Source organism: Acomys minous (assembly GCF_964271855.1).
Source record: "Acomys minous genome assembly, chromosome: 7".
NCBI lineage: Eukaryota > Metazoa > Chordata > Mammalia > Rodentia > Muridae > Acomys > Acomys minous.
Genome location: NC_140488.1, coordinates 103618209 through 103633810, shown reverse-complemented (window position 1 = coordinate 103633810; position 15602 = coordinate 103618209). Strand labels below are relative to the sequence as shown.

Here is a 15602-nt window from a genome sequence, read left to right as displayed (position 1 = left end):
ACTGTCTTAAGTAAATGTTTTAACATTCCTAAGGGGGACAACTCTTCAAAGAATGACGGTAGCTAAAAGCAAGTGGGTAGATATAGAAATGGTAGTGGTTGTTATGTTTCATAAGTGTTCTTTTCCATTCATTAAAAGTTATGTATATCATCTTTCCTATGGAAGGGAAAAATTCTCCCTCTCTGGGAACTTTAGCTCACTTTAGCCAAATTCAGCCAATCCACAGTACTTCCTTTCCCATGATGCATCACCTCCATTCCTTTCCCAAGGAATGGTGGTACTATATCCTGAGGCAACTCGGTTGGATGGTAGGAGTACTTGCGCAAATCCTATACACACGATTTCATGCCTCGCTTCTTCTGACCCTATGAACATCAAGTGCAGACTCGGGTGATCGTCTGGCTCTTCGACTGCATCCTGAGGCCATCCAGGAAAAGACTACAACTCCCAGGATGCCCACCCGCCCCGCCCACAACCCCCTCCCCCAACCTGAAAGCGAGTATCACGGAGAAGACGAGGCAACATGGCTCCCGGAGGTGGAAGGCAGAGGCTTCACCCCCTTTGAAGCGGTGAAGCAGAGCAGCGGAGGGGAACGGGAAGAGAGAAGTGACTACGGCTTGTCATCGCTTTTATCTTCCCAGCCTCTTCTGAGTCTGGTCAGCCTCACCTCTGCTCTCCACCCGCACCCAGTCCGTGGTCTCCTCCCCTCCCCGCCCACGTTCCCTCGCCCCTCCCGTTCACATACCCTTTCCCCGCCCCCCCTCGCCCCTACCCCCCGCGGAGTGCGCACGCGCCCGCCTCCAGCTTCGCGCGGGGATCACCGACTGGCCCGCTTGCGCAGCCGCTGTTCCTTCTGCCCACGGAGGAAGCATGGGCGTCCAGGGCTTCCAAGAGTTCCTGGAGAAGCGCTGTCCCGGCGCTGTGGTGCCTGTGGACCTCCTCAAACTCGCGCGCACCGTGTCGCGCCAGCAGCAGCAGCACCTGCACCGCCAGCTGCCACCGGCAGCCCTAGCGCCCGGGGCTCCACGCATCACCAGGGGCTCTGCTCCTCTGCCGCCGCCGCTCCCGCCCGCTGCCTTTGGTGCTTACTCCGGGGGCGCGGGGCCGACTCGGCACCATCACCCTGCTCACCATTTCCACCACCACGGCCAAGCGCTGCCAGGGCTGCACCCGCCGCCGCCGCCGCCGCCGCCCCCTCCGCTGCCTGGGGCTCGGGTATTGGTAGACGCGGGCTCGGCGCTGCCGCGGCTCTATGGTGGCTACCAGACGGATTGGGTTTGTGGCGGCCAGTGGAATGCCATGCTGGGCTACTTGTCAGCGCTGTGCCAGGCTTGTGCCTATCCGGGCGGCGACGGCCTGGAGTTGGTGGTCATGTTCCCTGGGGGCCTGGGCAAGGACCGACTGGCCGAGTGGGGCCGTCGGTGCCAGGCGGAGCGGCAGACTGCGCAACTGATCGTGGGACACGTGGGCAACAAGGGCACCCCTCCACCGCGGGCCTGGTTCCTGCCACCTGCCTGCCTGAGCCACTGCGTGAGGCTAGCACTCATCCGCTTCCGGGTCAAGGTGAGGGAGGGGTTAGATTGTAAATGAAATAAATGCCTCACACCTGGTCCTTCCTGGTTAAACACCTAACCATTTACTGATCTACCCGCCACTCAATCAGCTAACCTACTGGCCACTATTTTAGCCATCTGTGCCCCCTTCATCAGGCCGCCTACCAATTCACTTGCCTACATGACTGTCTCTAATCATGGCATACTGGTAACCTCCTTTCCCTTTACTTACTCAATTGGCCTACCTGTTGGTTTTAGCGGAATTGACTCAAAATTTCTTTGGGGCTTCATGTTTCTCTTGCTATCACCTCCCTCAAACTGAAATATGTTTTTTTTTTTCCCTTTCATTTTCCAGTTGACATTCCCTTACGTATATCTGTTTTTAACCTCATGGTAAATAAAACAGGTGTTAGTCAGACACCTTTCTTCTATATTTTTCGCCATTTGACCCAGTACTGCCTTTAAAAAAAATAATAAACCCATCCGTTGAATCTTTTTTCATTTCAATATGCTTTTATCTTGGCATGCCTTAGCACAAATAAACAATCTACTGATTGGGTCACAGTTCGGGAAGATGCACACGCTGAGTAGGGGGTTTCAAAGATGTGAGACACTGTTCCCTGCGCTTAGAAGATCAAATAGGCAAAATTTACTTAATGGTGTAAATATGCATGGTGACAAGGTTTTCTGGTACAGACAGTACCTGTGTGGGTAGGTGGGTGGGGTGATATCTGTGGGCTAAAATGGTCCAGGGAAACTTCCTGAAGAAGACAGATGTTACCTATGTGCGAGGACGGGCCAGATTTGAAATGGCTCATGGGTTTCAGAGGAGGTTGTTTAAAGTGCTTGAAGAAATGACTCAGAGGCAAAACGAAATATCAAGTGCGTGAGGCCCCAATGGGCTTAAATTTAAGCCCAGTTTGTGAGCAGTTGGGCCACTGCATATGGAGCTTGGGGAAAAGCTTGGCAGCATCCCCAGTTCTTGGCACCACTGTGTTATGCTGTTGCTTTCCCATACTCTTAGGTTTCAAGTTCCTACGTGTAGAGAATAGCAAGGCCTGAGAAGGAAGGAGGTGGCCAGGGAGAAGAGGAAGAAAAAGAAAAGCAGTACAGGGCTGGGTAGGAAGAAACTGCAAACCCATTTCCTAACCAGCATTTGGGAGGACGTCCTCTCAGGATTGAGGGGGTTGCGAATTCTGAAACAAGACAAGTGGCCGCTGGTGGAGTAAGGAGAGACAAGAGACAGAAAGATCTGCTGCTACATGGAGAAGTTTGTAATGGTTGTAGAATGTGACTAGGATCCTATTAATGCTAGGCATGTAGGGCTCGCATCAAATCTGCCTCGGCTGGATAGAATCTAGCTTTTATAATTTGAAAAGCCAGTAATGGGGCTGGGGGCATAGCTCAGTCACCGGCCTCCTTACTAAGCAGGAGGCCCCTGATTCAGTCTCCTGACACCATGCATGCAAAAAAAAAAAAAAAAAAAGCCAATCATGAGCTAACTTATAAATGTAACTGAAACAAAACCCCGCTGGCCTGATCTCCTGACTGAACATTTTAAAGGAGATTCATTTACAGTCATTCCTTCCAAGTTGTTTTTAATGGCACCACCCAGGCTTTAAGGGATTTTTTTTTATCTTACTGGCAGCTTGACTGCTGGCACTAGTGATGACTATGTTAGTGGGAAGGGTTTTCCTTTCTTTTTTTTTTTTTTTTTTTGAGGGGGCAGGGGTAGTGCTGGGGAAACGTTTTACTGTTGTGCTCACTCGCACCTGCAGTCCTTAAGTGCTTTAAATTATCTCATTGGATCTTTCCAGTAACTCATGGAGCAGTAATATCTCTGTTTTCCAAATGGGGAAACTCAGACCCAGGAGCTTTACACACTTGCCCAGAGATAACCTAGTCAGAAGGGAGAGAGCTGAGATTCTGGGGTTTCAGTTCGTGCAGTCTGACTCCACAGCTCTTGCTCTTAACAGTGTTCAAAGATGAATCTTTCTAAAGAGGCACTGTGATCAGATTACTTCCACACTGGAAGAAAAACCTCCTTGGCACCTGGATAAACACAGGTTTGGTTTATTGGTTTGTGTCACTTCTTTACTGAGTGCTTGCTGAAGGGTAAGAACTGTGCTGGCTGCAGAATATTCATAAGCAGGGGCTCTCCAGGAGGGCAAGGGTTAGTAAAGGCTAAAAATGAAATTCCAGATACTCTGTGCTAATTACTCATGATGAAAAAAAAAGGAGCCCCGTATGCTAATTGCAGGGGGTCTGCTAATTTCTTAGTGAGCAAGTAAAATTCGGGAGTACCTTTACAGATTGGCTGTGCCGAGGTTTAAGAATACTATAGATAGCGGACAAGGGTATGGAGACCTAAAACAGCTTGTTTCTGAGGTCTGTGAAGGTTATTTTTGTTTGTTTTGTTTATTTTTTTTCCAAGATGAAGTTTCTCTGTTCATCCTTGGCTGTCCTGGACTCGCTTTGTAGACCAGGCTGGCCTCGAACTCACAGAGATCTGCCTGCCTCTGCCTCCCTGAGTGCTGGGATTACAGGCGTGCGCCACCGCTGCCTGGCAGGTTGTTATTTATTTATAACATTTATTAATATTTTTATCTGAATAGGTTTTGATTGGTGGTTGGCAGGAGAGAGGAACACTGTAGTTTTGTAGTTCATTCATATTCTCCACGGGCTGAAAATTTTGAGAACCAATTGTAAGTGTATTTTGTCATATTTAGCTCAGTTTTTTGGTTGGTTTTTTTTTTTTGGTTTTTTTTTTTTTTGAGGTAAGTTCTCCTGTAGTCCAAACTACCCTTGATTTCAATGGATAGCTAAGGCTGACCTTAACTTGTTCCTGATTCTCCTGCCTCCACTTCTCAAGTGCTGGGATCACAAGCGTTCACCATCTTGTTCACCATGTTCATATTTAGTGCATTCTCATTAAAAAAAAAAAAAACACCTCAGCAGTGGTCATGGGCAGAGTGCTGAGATTAAAGGCCTGGGCCACCACACTGGGTTTTAGGAGTGATTGCTAAAAAGTGTTTAGTGTGGTATGTATGAGGACACACACACAGACACACACACACACCCCAGTATTCAGGGAGCCTGAGGCAGTTCTTATGTGCATATTGCAAAAAACAAAAGAGCACATAAGCAAGAAACCTGAATTCAGTTCCCAACACCCATATCGCGTGGCTTACTACTGTCTGTTACTGCACCTCTAGGGAGCTGATACTCTCTTCTGGATTCTGTGAGCACACACAGAATAAAGCAAAAATGTGTAAACTATGGCTATTAGCGTACGCTGACTTAAGACCGACTGCAGAATTGTATAAACAGTGTTGATGCTCTCAGTGAGTTCTCTTGGCTGTGATCGGAGACTTGGTTGGTATTGGAGTGATGAAGACTGTCTTGGATTGTGGTACAGGCATGAAAGGGGATGGGTCAATAACTGCTCATTGCCTTAGTAGAGCTCTGTTCTATCTTGAAGGCACAATTTCTCACACAGGTGATTTGCATATGGAGCATTCCTTTGTTTGAATATTAGTGCTTCCAAACAATAACTGGATCTCCATTGTGCCTTGGTTTTGTCCTTTAGCTTACGAAGGCTTTATTTCTAGTCTCATTTTCATTTTAATAGAGAATACAGAAGTAGCAGGGTTAAATACTTGATAGAGTACTGGGTAGTCTACTTAGCTTTGGACAAATTTAGACTTGATAAAAATGGTGTCTATTTTTGATATGATGTTTATAATTTCATTCATTATAATTACTTGCTCAGTATACCTTTCTAAGTGAAAACAACCAGTAGCAGAAATTTTAGTAAGCACCAAGTTCCTGGTCCATTCTCCCAAGGGTCTCAGAAATAGAGCAGCTGTGACTTGGGAGATGATGTGGTGTCACGCTGGGCAATGGAGGCTTTCTTTAATGGTTGTTGTAAACGAGCAACAAGATAACCATCACACAAAGAAGGAGGCTAAATGGACTGATGAAAAGAAAAAAGCTTGGTTGTGTCAGAAATCCTATTGGTGGTACATGACTAACCCGACTTTGAGACATGTGACCAGATGCAGGTGTCCTTTGTGCTTTCCTCCTTCAGGAAGGAAATGGCTGGTGCGCCTTCTGAGTGTTTACTAACCCTGCCGTCCAGACCCTGAAAAGCCTACCGTAGTTTCTTCTAGATGGGACATGACCATAAGAGTAACCAGTGGCATTTCGTGAGCACCAAGTTGGGTATAACATGTTTCTTAAGCGCAGTGTCTTGTTTAGTCCTGACAGATTTGCAAGATGCACGTTATCCTCACCCCACCCCCATTTTACAATTAAATAACTGAAATGCAAAGAGGTAAAATGGGGTTTGGGGATATAGCTCATTGTTTAACAAGGTATCTAGTATCAAAGCCAAACCAAAGCAACCAAACAAAAAACAAGTGATTTAAAAATACTTTGATGCTGTGGCTTACTACCTATGCGTGGTAGGTACATCCTGTCCCATTGAACTAACACCTAGGTCCAGTAATTTTCTTTGGGGGCAGGGTGGGCTCTGGTGAGTGAACCATAAAAACCATTGCCTTAGATCTCTGTCGCTTAGTCTTTCTGTAGTATCCCATGACCCTGTTTTTCATTTTGAACATTTTTTTGTGTAAGGTTGTGTACTTTTCTTGACTAAGTGCAAAGAAACAGTAAGAGTTGTTGAGCATTGCACAGTGCCAGCAATGTAGAAATCCACAGCCCTGCCAATACAAGACAAATGTGTTTGCTAATTGCCAAGTGAGTCACACAGTAATGTTGAGGAATTCAGAAGTAGCAGTCCCTTTCTATGCACAAATTATCGAGGGGGTGTGTGTGTGTGTCTGTGTTACACCAATGGAACCTGGAACCACACACATAGATGAGCACACTTCCCTTGATAGCTATATCTCTGTCTATCTATCCCTGGCCTCGTAATAATCTTTAGAATAGACATCATTCTTACTCATTTCCCTTAAACCACTATCCTTAGCTCCTTCCCACCATTATTCTTGGAAAAGACTATTCTCATTCCTTAACCTGTTGCCACTTAGAAGTTGTTTCGTTTGATGTGGGGGTGGGAGGATGGATGGATGTGGATGCATATAAGGTGAGTGCCTGTGTACCACCGGCACCTGAGTGGAGGTCAGAGGACCAATCAGTTCTTCTCTACCATGTGTGTCCTGGGGATTGATTGAACTCTGGTCATCAGACTTGGCCAATGCATTAACCTGCTGAGGTATCTCCCTGGCCTTCTATTGTCACTTTAAAAAACATTTTTAACGTTTTTTAAAAACATTTATTTGTTAGTGTGAGAGCATCTGCATACCTGTATGCGCACAAATGTGCCATGGTTCATGTGTGGAGGTCAGTTCTCTCCACTATATGGGTTCTGGGAGTAGAACTCAGGGTGTTAGGCTTGGCAGCAAGCACCTTTACCTGCTGTGCTATCTTTTGTTTTGTTTTGTTTTTAAAGATTTGTTTATTTTATGTATATGAGTGTTCTGTTTGCATGTACACCTGCATGCCAGAAGAGGGCATCAGATCCCAATGGAGATGGTTGTGAGCCACCATGTGGTCGCTGGGAATTGAACTCAGGACCTCTGGAGTAGCAAACAGTGCTCTTAACCACTGAACCATCTCTTTAGCTCTCCCTGCCCCTTGCCCCACTATGCTATCTTAACAGCCCTCAATTTTTTTTCTTAAACAGGGTCTCTCTGTGTAGCCTTGGCTATCCTGGACTCGCTTTGTAGACCAGGCTGGCCTTGAACTGACCGAGATCTGCCTGTCTCTGCCTTCCTGAGTGCTGGGATTAAAGGTGTGCACCACCACGCCTCACACAGCCTTCAATTTTTTAGTTAGCAATGGATTTCATTATAATATATTGATATGTAAAAATCATTGTACTTTACTCATATTCACCCCATCATTATCTTCCTTGCCCCCTTCTGTTGCCCTTCCTCTTCCTAAATACTGTTTTCATGTCACATACTTTTAAGATTTTAATCCTACTTATCCAAGAAAATATATACTTGATTTTCTTTTTTCCTGCTCATTGCCTTTTGTTCCCCTTGTTTCCTATTAGTGCTCTTCCTCCTCCAAACATTTCCTTTTCTACTTTCATGTCTAGTACATACCTATATAAAAATATATATCATAAGCATAAATACATGATAGAAAATAGATAGTTAAACATTAAATATATTAAACATTTTGCTGGGTTTGGTGGCACACACCTGTAATCCCAGCACTCAGGAGGCAGCAGTAGGCAGATCTCTGTGAGTTCGAGGCCAGCCTGGTCTACAAAGAGAGTCTATGACAGCAAAGGCTACACAGAGAAACCCTGTCTCGAATAAAAAATTAAACATTTTATATGTATAATATTTATATTCAAGATATATTATTGAAAATATGTTCTTATGAGTCTGTCTTATTTTACTTAATATGATTTTGTGTTGCACACATTTTTCTGCAAATGACATAATTTTGTTCCTTTTCTCTGAGTAAAATTATGTTGTGTGCTCATGTATGTGCGGGCATCACACATACACACACAAACACACACACCACTTAAATCCATCGAACATTTAGGATCGCAGCATATCTTGGCTTCTTTAATACTGTTGCAATAAACATGGATGTACAGTGTCTCTGTGGTATGCTGACTTAGATTACTTAAAGTATATGTTCAGGAGTGGTAGTTCTTTATCTAGGTGGTGAACCTACATACTGATTTTAGTAATGAGTACGTTAATTTACATTCCTGCTAGAAGTATACAATGATTCACTTGGGGGTGTGTGTGTGTATGTTAAGACAGTTTCTCCTGTTGTAGCTCAGGCTTCTTTTTTTGCCAAGGTCTTGCTATGTAGCCCTGCCTGACCTGAACTCAGCAAATCTGCCTCCCTGGTACTGGAAATCCAACTATGCATCACCACATCTGGTTTATTTGGTGCTGGGGATCAAATGGAAGGCCTTGTGTATGCTAGGGAGTGCTCTACCAATTGAGCTATGTGCCCAACTTGGGCTTCCCCTCCCCTGCATCCTCATCCACCTCCATAGTGCTGGGATTAAAGGTATACACCACCATGCCCACCTAGAATAAATTATACCAAATTCCTTGGTGATGATGGTTGTGATCAAGGTTACATTTTTGCTTTCTTTTGTGTATTTGGTAGGGCATCGCTACATAGCCTTTGCTGGCCTATAATTCAGTATGTACCAGGCTGGCCTTGAACTCATAACCTTAGTGTGCTAGGATTAAGAGCATGTGCCACCGTGCCCAGCTCTGCATCCTTACCCACATCTTTTGTTATTTGCTTTGTTTGTGATAGCCATTCTGCATAGAGCGAGATGAGATCTTACTATAGTTTTCATTTTCCTGACAACTAAGGATGATGACCATTTTTCAAACATTTTTTTTTTGCCCATTTGTACTTTTTAGAGTTCTCTAGTCAATTGGCTGTTTATGGGTTGAACATTTGGGGAGAGGGGTTGATGTTTAATATTTTTCAGGTTTATAGTATACTCTTGGTATCAATCCTCCATCAGATATATGGCTGCAAAGATCATCTGTTTTGTAGGCTGGCTCTTCACTCTGTTGTTCCCTTCTTGTTCAGAAACGTTAATTCATGCAGTGTCATTTGTCAGCTTTTTCTATCCCTTCCCAAATACTGGAGTATTTGAGAAAGCCGTTTCATACATTTATATCTTGAAATGTTTTCCCTCAAACGTTTTGAGTTCTTTGATCATTTTGAGCTGGTTTTTGTGTAGGGTGAAAGATAGTTTCATTCTCTCTGTGGGTATCCAGCTTTTCCACCATTTTTTTAATGAATATTTCTAGCACCTTGTTAAGAATCACAAGCCTGTAGCTGTGTTAATTTTATTCCATTCCACTGGTCCTTGGATCTTTGTGCCTAAAGTATGCTATACTTGTTATTCTGTCTCTTAGTACAGTGTGGAATCAGGTAATGTGATACCTCTTACTGGCCAGGATCCCTCTGACTGTTCCTGCTCTTGATGGGTCTATATTCATCTTAGAATTTTTTTCTATTTCTATGAAGGATGCCTTTGGAATTTTTATAGGGACTATATCAAATCAGATCTGTGGATTGCTTTCAAAAATATGGCATTTCCTGTGTTTCTATGTGGGTAGGTGGATGTGTGCCATGCATGTGTGTTTCTATGTGGGTAGGTGGATGTGTGCCATGCATGTGTGTGGAGGTCAGCGACAACTTGTGGGAGTCAGCACTCCTCTCCTACCTCCTGTATCCTGAGGATCAAACTCAAGTAATCAAGCTAAGCCATTTTGCTGGCCCTATTATTTTAATTTTAAAAACTACATTTTACATTTATTTAGTGTGTACGTGTGTGAAGGCCAGAGAACAACCTGCAGGAGTTAGTTCTCCCACCATGTCGGTCATGAGGATGGAACTGAAGTCTGTGGGCACAACAGGAAATTGTAGTCCACAAGCTTGGTGGCACACTCCCTTGGCATCTGCGTCATTTTGTATGCCCACTTCCCAGTCTTAATGCTGTCAGTCTATGAGCAAGAGTGGGCTTTCCATCCTTTAGTGTCTTCACTTTCTTCAGCATCCTAAACTTTGCATTAAAGAGCGCTTTCACTGCCTTGGTTAGATTTATTTCTAAGGTGTTTTTAAGGGCTATTGCAAATCAGATTGTTTTTTTCGAGACAGGGTTTCTCTATGTAATAGCCCTGGCTATCCTGGAGTCACTTTGTAGACCAGGCTGGCCTCAAACTTGCAGAGATCCACCTGCTGCCTCCCTAGTGCTGGGATTACAGGCGTGCGCCACCACACCCGACTAAGATTTTTTTTTAGAGTTCATTCTCAAAATTTTTATTATAAATACTTAGAAACAGAACTGATTCTTGTATGTTGAGTTTTGTATCTTCCTACTCCAGTAAAAGTGTTTATTAGATCTAAGAGTTTTGGTGTTTTGTTTTCTTTTGGTTTCCTTTTGTAACCCTGACTTTCCTAGACTCACTTTGTAGACCAGGCTGGCCTTGAACGCAGATCCACCACCTGCCTCTACCTCCCAGAGTGCTGGGATTACAGGTGTGTGCCACTGAGCCCAGCTTTAGATCTAGGAGTTTTATGGTGGTGTCTTTCATTTCTGCAAATAGGGATACTTTGACTTCTTCCTTTCTTATTTGCATACACTTTATTTCTTTTCTTTTGCCCTATTGCTGTGGCTAAGACTTCAAATATTCTGGATAAGAGATAGTTGGAACACCCTTGTCAATTTCCTGATCTTAAAACAAATACTTTAAAGTTTTTCCCATATGTTATAATTTTGGTATAGATTTTTTTATGCACCTTGTACTATGTTGAAGTTAGTTCCTTCTGTTCCTAGTTTCTTCAGGGTTTTTATCATGAAATGATATTGAACTTTATCAAATGCCTTTCCTGTATCTTTGCGATGACCATGTGACTTATTGATTTGTATATTTTGTGCCATTCTTGCATCCCTGGAATGAAATGAAGTTGACAGTGGTATCTTCTTGGTAGGGAGTATGGTGTGAAGACAGGGTCTCACTCTGTACCTCTGGCTGTCCTGGAACTCGCTATGTACACCAGACTGGCCATGAATTCATCAAGATCAGCCTGCATCTGCCTCCTAGTACCGGGATTAAAGGCGTGTGCTACCATGCCCAGATTACAGTGTTATCTTCTTAATGTGTTGCTGAGTTCATATTGCAAGTGGATTTTTTAAAAAAGCTTTGTATTGTTAGACATAGTGGCACATGCCTTTAATCCCAGCACTCGGGAGGCAGAGGCAGGCAGATCTCTGTGAGTTCAAGGCCAGCCTGGTCTACAGAGTGAGTCCAGGACAGCCAGGGCTACAGAGAGAGGAAACCCTGTCTCAAAAAACGGTGAGGGAGGAGAGAAAAATTTTGCATCTAAGTTCATGAAGGTCATGGGTCTGTAGTTTCATTTGTTGTGTCCTTACATGGCTTTGGCATCAGGAATACTGCCTTTATAGAATGAATTTCTTACTGTTCCTTATATTTTAGTTTGGAGACCTTTGATGCTTATTCTTCCTTAAAAGTCAGGCAGAATTGGTCTGTAAACCTGGCCAGTCTTGGTGTTGTAGGATAGGAGACTCTTAGTTACTGCTTCAGTTTTGTTGCTTGTCATAGATCTGTTAAGATTGTTTACATTTTCTCCATTTAATTTTGATATGGCATATATATGACTTAGGAATTTAGATTTGTTTTTAGCATATATTTATTTATATGCATGTGTGCCATAGTGCAATAATGTATATTTATATAATTTCTATAATATATATTGTATATTTATATAATATAAATTTATAATACATAAATATAAATTAAATACATATATGACCAAATATATATTAAATATAACACAACCTTATATTTAATTTCATTTGATTCTAGGACTTTAAAAATATTTCCACCCAGTCGTGGTAGAAAACCAGGGTCCTCTGGAAGAGCAGTCACTGCTCTTAACCACTGAGCCATCTCTCCAGTCCAACTTTCAGGTTTTTAAATTAAGAATTTTATACATTTCATATATGTTGGGTGGTGGTAGTAGTGCATCCCTTTCATCCCAGCACTTGGGAGTCAGAAGCAGGCAGGTATCTTGGAGTTCAAGGCTGGTCTGGTCTTCAGAGAGAATTTCAGGACAGCCTTGGCTACACAGAGAAACCCTGTCTTGAAATGCCAAACCAACCAACCAAACAAACAAATAATAATTTCATAATATGTTTTATTCAAATCCACCTCCCCCATTTCCTTCCCTCCAAATTCTTCCTACCACTTTTCCTTCCAATCGTCATGTTCTCTTGTCCCTCATTTCTTTATTTCTTTTTACCTATTTATTGTGTTTTTTGAGGCAGGGTTTTTCTCTGTGTAGCCCTGGCTATCCTGGAACTCACTCTGTAGACCAGGCTGCCGTTCAGCTCACAGAGATCTGCCTGCCTCTGCCTCCCGAAGTGTGGACCACCACTGCCCAGCTCTTTTCTCATTTTTTTTTTAAAATTTTTATTTTATGTATGAGTGCTCCATCTACATGTACACCTGCAGGCCAAAAGAGGGCACCAGATCACATTATAGATGGTTGTGAGCCACCATGTGGCTGCTGGGAATTGAACTCAGTGCCTCTGGAAGAACAGTCAGTGCTCTTAACCTCTAAGCTGTCTCTCCAGCCCAGTCTCTTTTATTAAAAAAAAAACATTCACTTAGTACTGCCCATATATGCATGGGTGTAGGGCCATCTTCTGGAGCATGGGTAGCCTCTGAGGGGCTACATCCCTGAAGACATTTGACTCTTGCTCCTCCAGTGGCCATTGGTTGGCAATAGCTCCTGGTGTTTTCAAAATCTCACTTTCTTTTGTTTCTGATACTGACTCTTTTTTTACGATTCCTGAATTGATGCCCTTTTTTATTATTCTGTTTTTTTAGTGATCATTTTTACAATTAGGTTTTCAAATACATTATGCAACATCTCAAGTATTTCAGTATCTTTGGCTGTGGTAATTGGGGAGTTTGGATCTTTTGGAGGGATCCCCTTGTCTTTTCACTCTAAGCGTGTATGTGTTTCTGTGTTGTACTTAATGCACCTGTTGGAGTGAGATCATTTATGGGGTAGTTTTTTATTTGTTTGCTGTTTGGGTTTTGTTTTAAGGTTTATTTATTTATTTTATGTATGCAGTGCTCTGCCTGCATATACACTGCCATGCCAGGAGAGGACATCAGATCACATTACAGATGGTTATGAGCCACCATGTGGTTGCCAGGAATTGATCTCTGGACCTCTGGAAGAGCAGGCAGTGCTCTTAACCACTGAGCTATCTCTCCAGCCTCCGGGCTTCTGTTTTTGATTTCTTCATCTTTTGTTTTTTCGAGACAGGGTTTCTCTGTGTAATACCCTGGGTATCCTGGACTTGTTTTGTAGATCAGGCTGGCCTCGAACTCACAGAGATCTGTCTGCCTCTGCTTCACGGAGTGTTGAGATTACAGGTATATGCCACCACTGCCAGCTGCTTATGGTCTTATTTAGGTATCATTAAGAACCATATGTCCCTTGCAGGCTCTATCTTCAGTACCACTCAGAAAGTGGAAAAGAAACTGCTGTAACAGTAACAATTATGGGCAAAATTGGATTTGAAAATCCACTTCCAAGCTGGTGAGCTTGCCAGCCTGAACTCAGTCCCAGGACCCACATGGTCTAAGGAGAGAACTGACTCCTGCACTCCCATAGCTTGTCCTCTGACCCCCACATGCATATCATAGAAAGCACAAGCTTGTGCATGCACACACATGTGTTCACACTCACACTACTACTACTAATAGTAATGATAAGTTAAAAAAATTTTTAAATACACCTAAGGTTGATTAAAGACATATACAATCAATAACCATAAAATAAAGGTATAGAAATAATGTAGAATTTGGTATGAAGTTAAAAATTAATAGAATCAAAGTTTTTTTTTAAAAAAAAAGTAACAAGGAACAGCGCCCTCAAAAGGCAAAGCAAGGTTAAACACAAAAGAAAAATGAGACAAAAGAATATTAGGCAGAGAAAAGAGCAAGCAATTAAAATAATTGATTATAAAATAAGGAAAATTTGGTAAGTAAAATTCAATTATAGAAATACAAACATTTAAAAAATGAAATAAAACACTCCCCCCCAAAACCTCAAAAACAGTTTTTTTTAAAGTTGAAAATATATTGGAGTGGTAAGTTTCTGGGTACAGGGACAGTTAATAGTCCTAGAATCTGTTGGAGGACACGATCGATTTAAGTTTGAATCTCTTATCTGACCTTCGGGCTGCTAGTGACTCTGGACAGCTCAAGGTTTTGATGTTGAGCAGAGCCTTCCTTCTGGAGCCCATCTCTGCTGGCCACACCTAGCCTTGCAGCCCCAGAGACTCCCTGTTTCTATTCCCTTGGCTAGCTAACCAGAATGCTGCCGTCTACAGCGCATGTGGACCAGAGCTTCAGGAAAGCAGGAAACAGGCATGGTCTCTGTGTTTTTCTCAGATGATTGGGTTTGGGTCTTTCCACAGAGGACAGAGCCAGCGTGCCATGTGCTTTTCACAGCATAAGCCTCCAGCCACCTGAACAACCTAGCATGCCCATCCACTTCCTGTGTGCTGTCTCCAGTGGCAGTTCCCACTCAAGGACTGCGTCAGCATATCCCCTGGCTCCCTGACTTTTAATTATTCTTTGTGTTCAGGTTTCTAGAATAAGTTCATCTCAAACAACAGATTATCTTTCAAGATAGTAGTGACTCTGGCCTTTGCCCAGTTAGTGACAAAATGGAGTTTTTTCTCCTGTGTTGTTACACAGGAGAAATCATAGCCATACCAAATTCTCCAGCTGCATCTGTGGCTTATGATAACTGTGGACTTGTCACATGGTTTATTTTTCCTCATGGGCCACCCAGCTCCCCTTTGGGTGAGGCCTTTAGTTCCTCTCCCCTGGCTTTGCTCTTAGAGCTGGAGTCAGGTCCTGCATACTACTTGTCACTGCCTTTTCTTACTATCTTCTTTGTGTGATTTACACAGCCTTTCAGTCTTTTGGTTTGGAATAGTCTGTCCTTTGTTACCCCAATTCTCATTTAGAGGGTCACATAAAAACAGTTTCTTTTTCATTAAAAAATGATTTATTGACTCTACATCCTTGTTGCAGCCCCCTCTCCTCCCAGCCCCCTCCTTTGCATACCTCTCCCTTCCAGTCTCCCCTCTCCTTCTCCTCAGTGAATGGGGGGGGGGTCCCTTCATGTCCCTTCATGCCTGGCCTCAGCGCTGTACATTTCTGAGTTCCCTTCACTATAGTGTAGGAAATTCTTGTTTGAAAGTTGTCAATATCAAGTGCTAGAGAGGTGGCTCAGCAGCGGCTGCTCCTCCAGAGGGCACAGGTTCTATTACCAGCACCCACGTGGCAGCTCACAACCACTTGTAACTCTTAGGTTCATGGCATCTGATGCCCTCTTCTGGCCTCTGAGGTACATACCTGGTGCGCACACACACATATATGCAGACAAAATACCCATATA

At 43.3% G+C, this 15602-nt stretch overlaps 1 protein-coding gene across 3 annotated transcripts in view; it reads left to right on the top strand.

Moving 5' to 3' along the window:
* The first annotated feature begins 504 nt into the window (after positions 1-504).
* FAM120C (family with sequence similarity 120 member C) overlaps positions 505-15602 on the top strand; it is a 125024-nt gene continuing 109926 nt past the window's right edge. The window contains exon 1 of one of the 3 annotated variants that reach the window (XM_084789291.1): positions 505-1563. In XM_084789291.1, coding sequence (XP_084645417.1) covers positions 871-1563 — 693 coding nt within the window. In that variant the 5' untranslated portion in view covers positions 505-870. The remainder of the gene's footprint in view (positions 1564-15602) is intronic. The other 2 variants (XM_084789292.1, XM_084789290.1) reach the window with 2 other exon arrangements.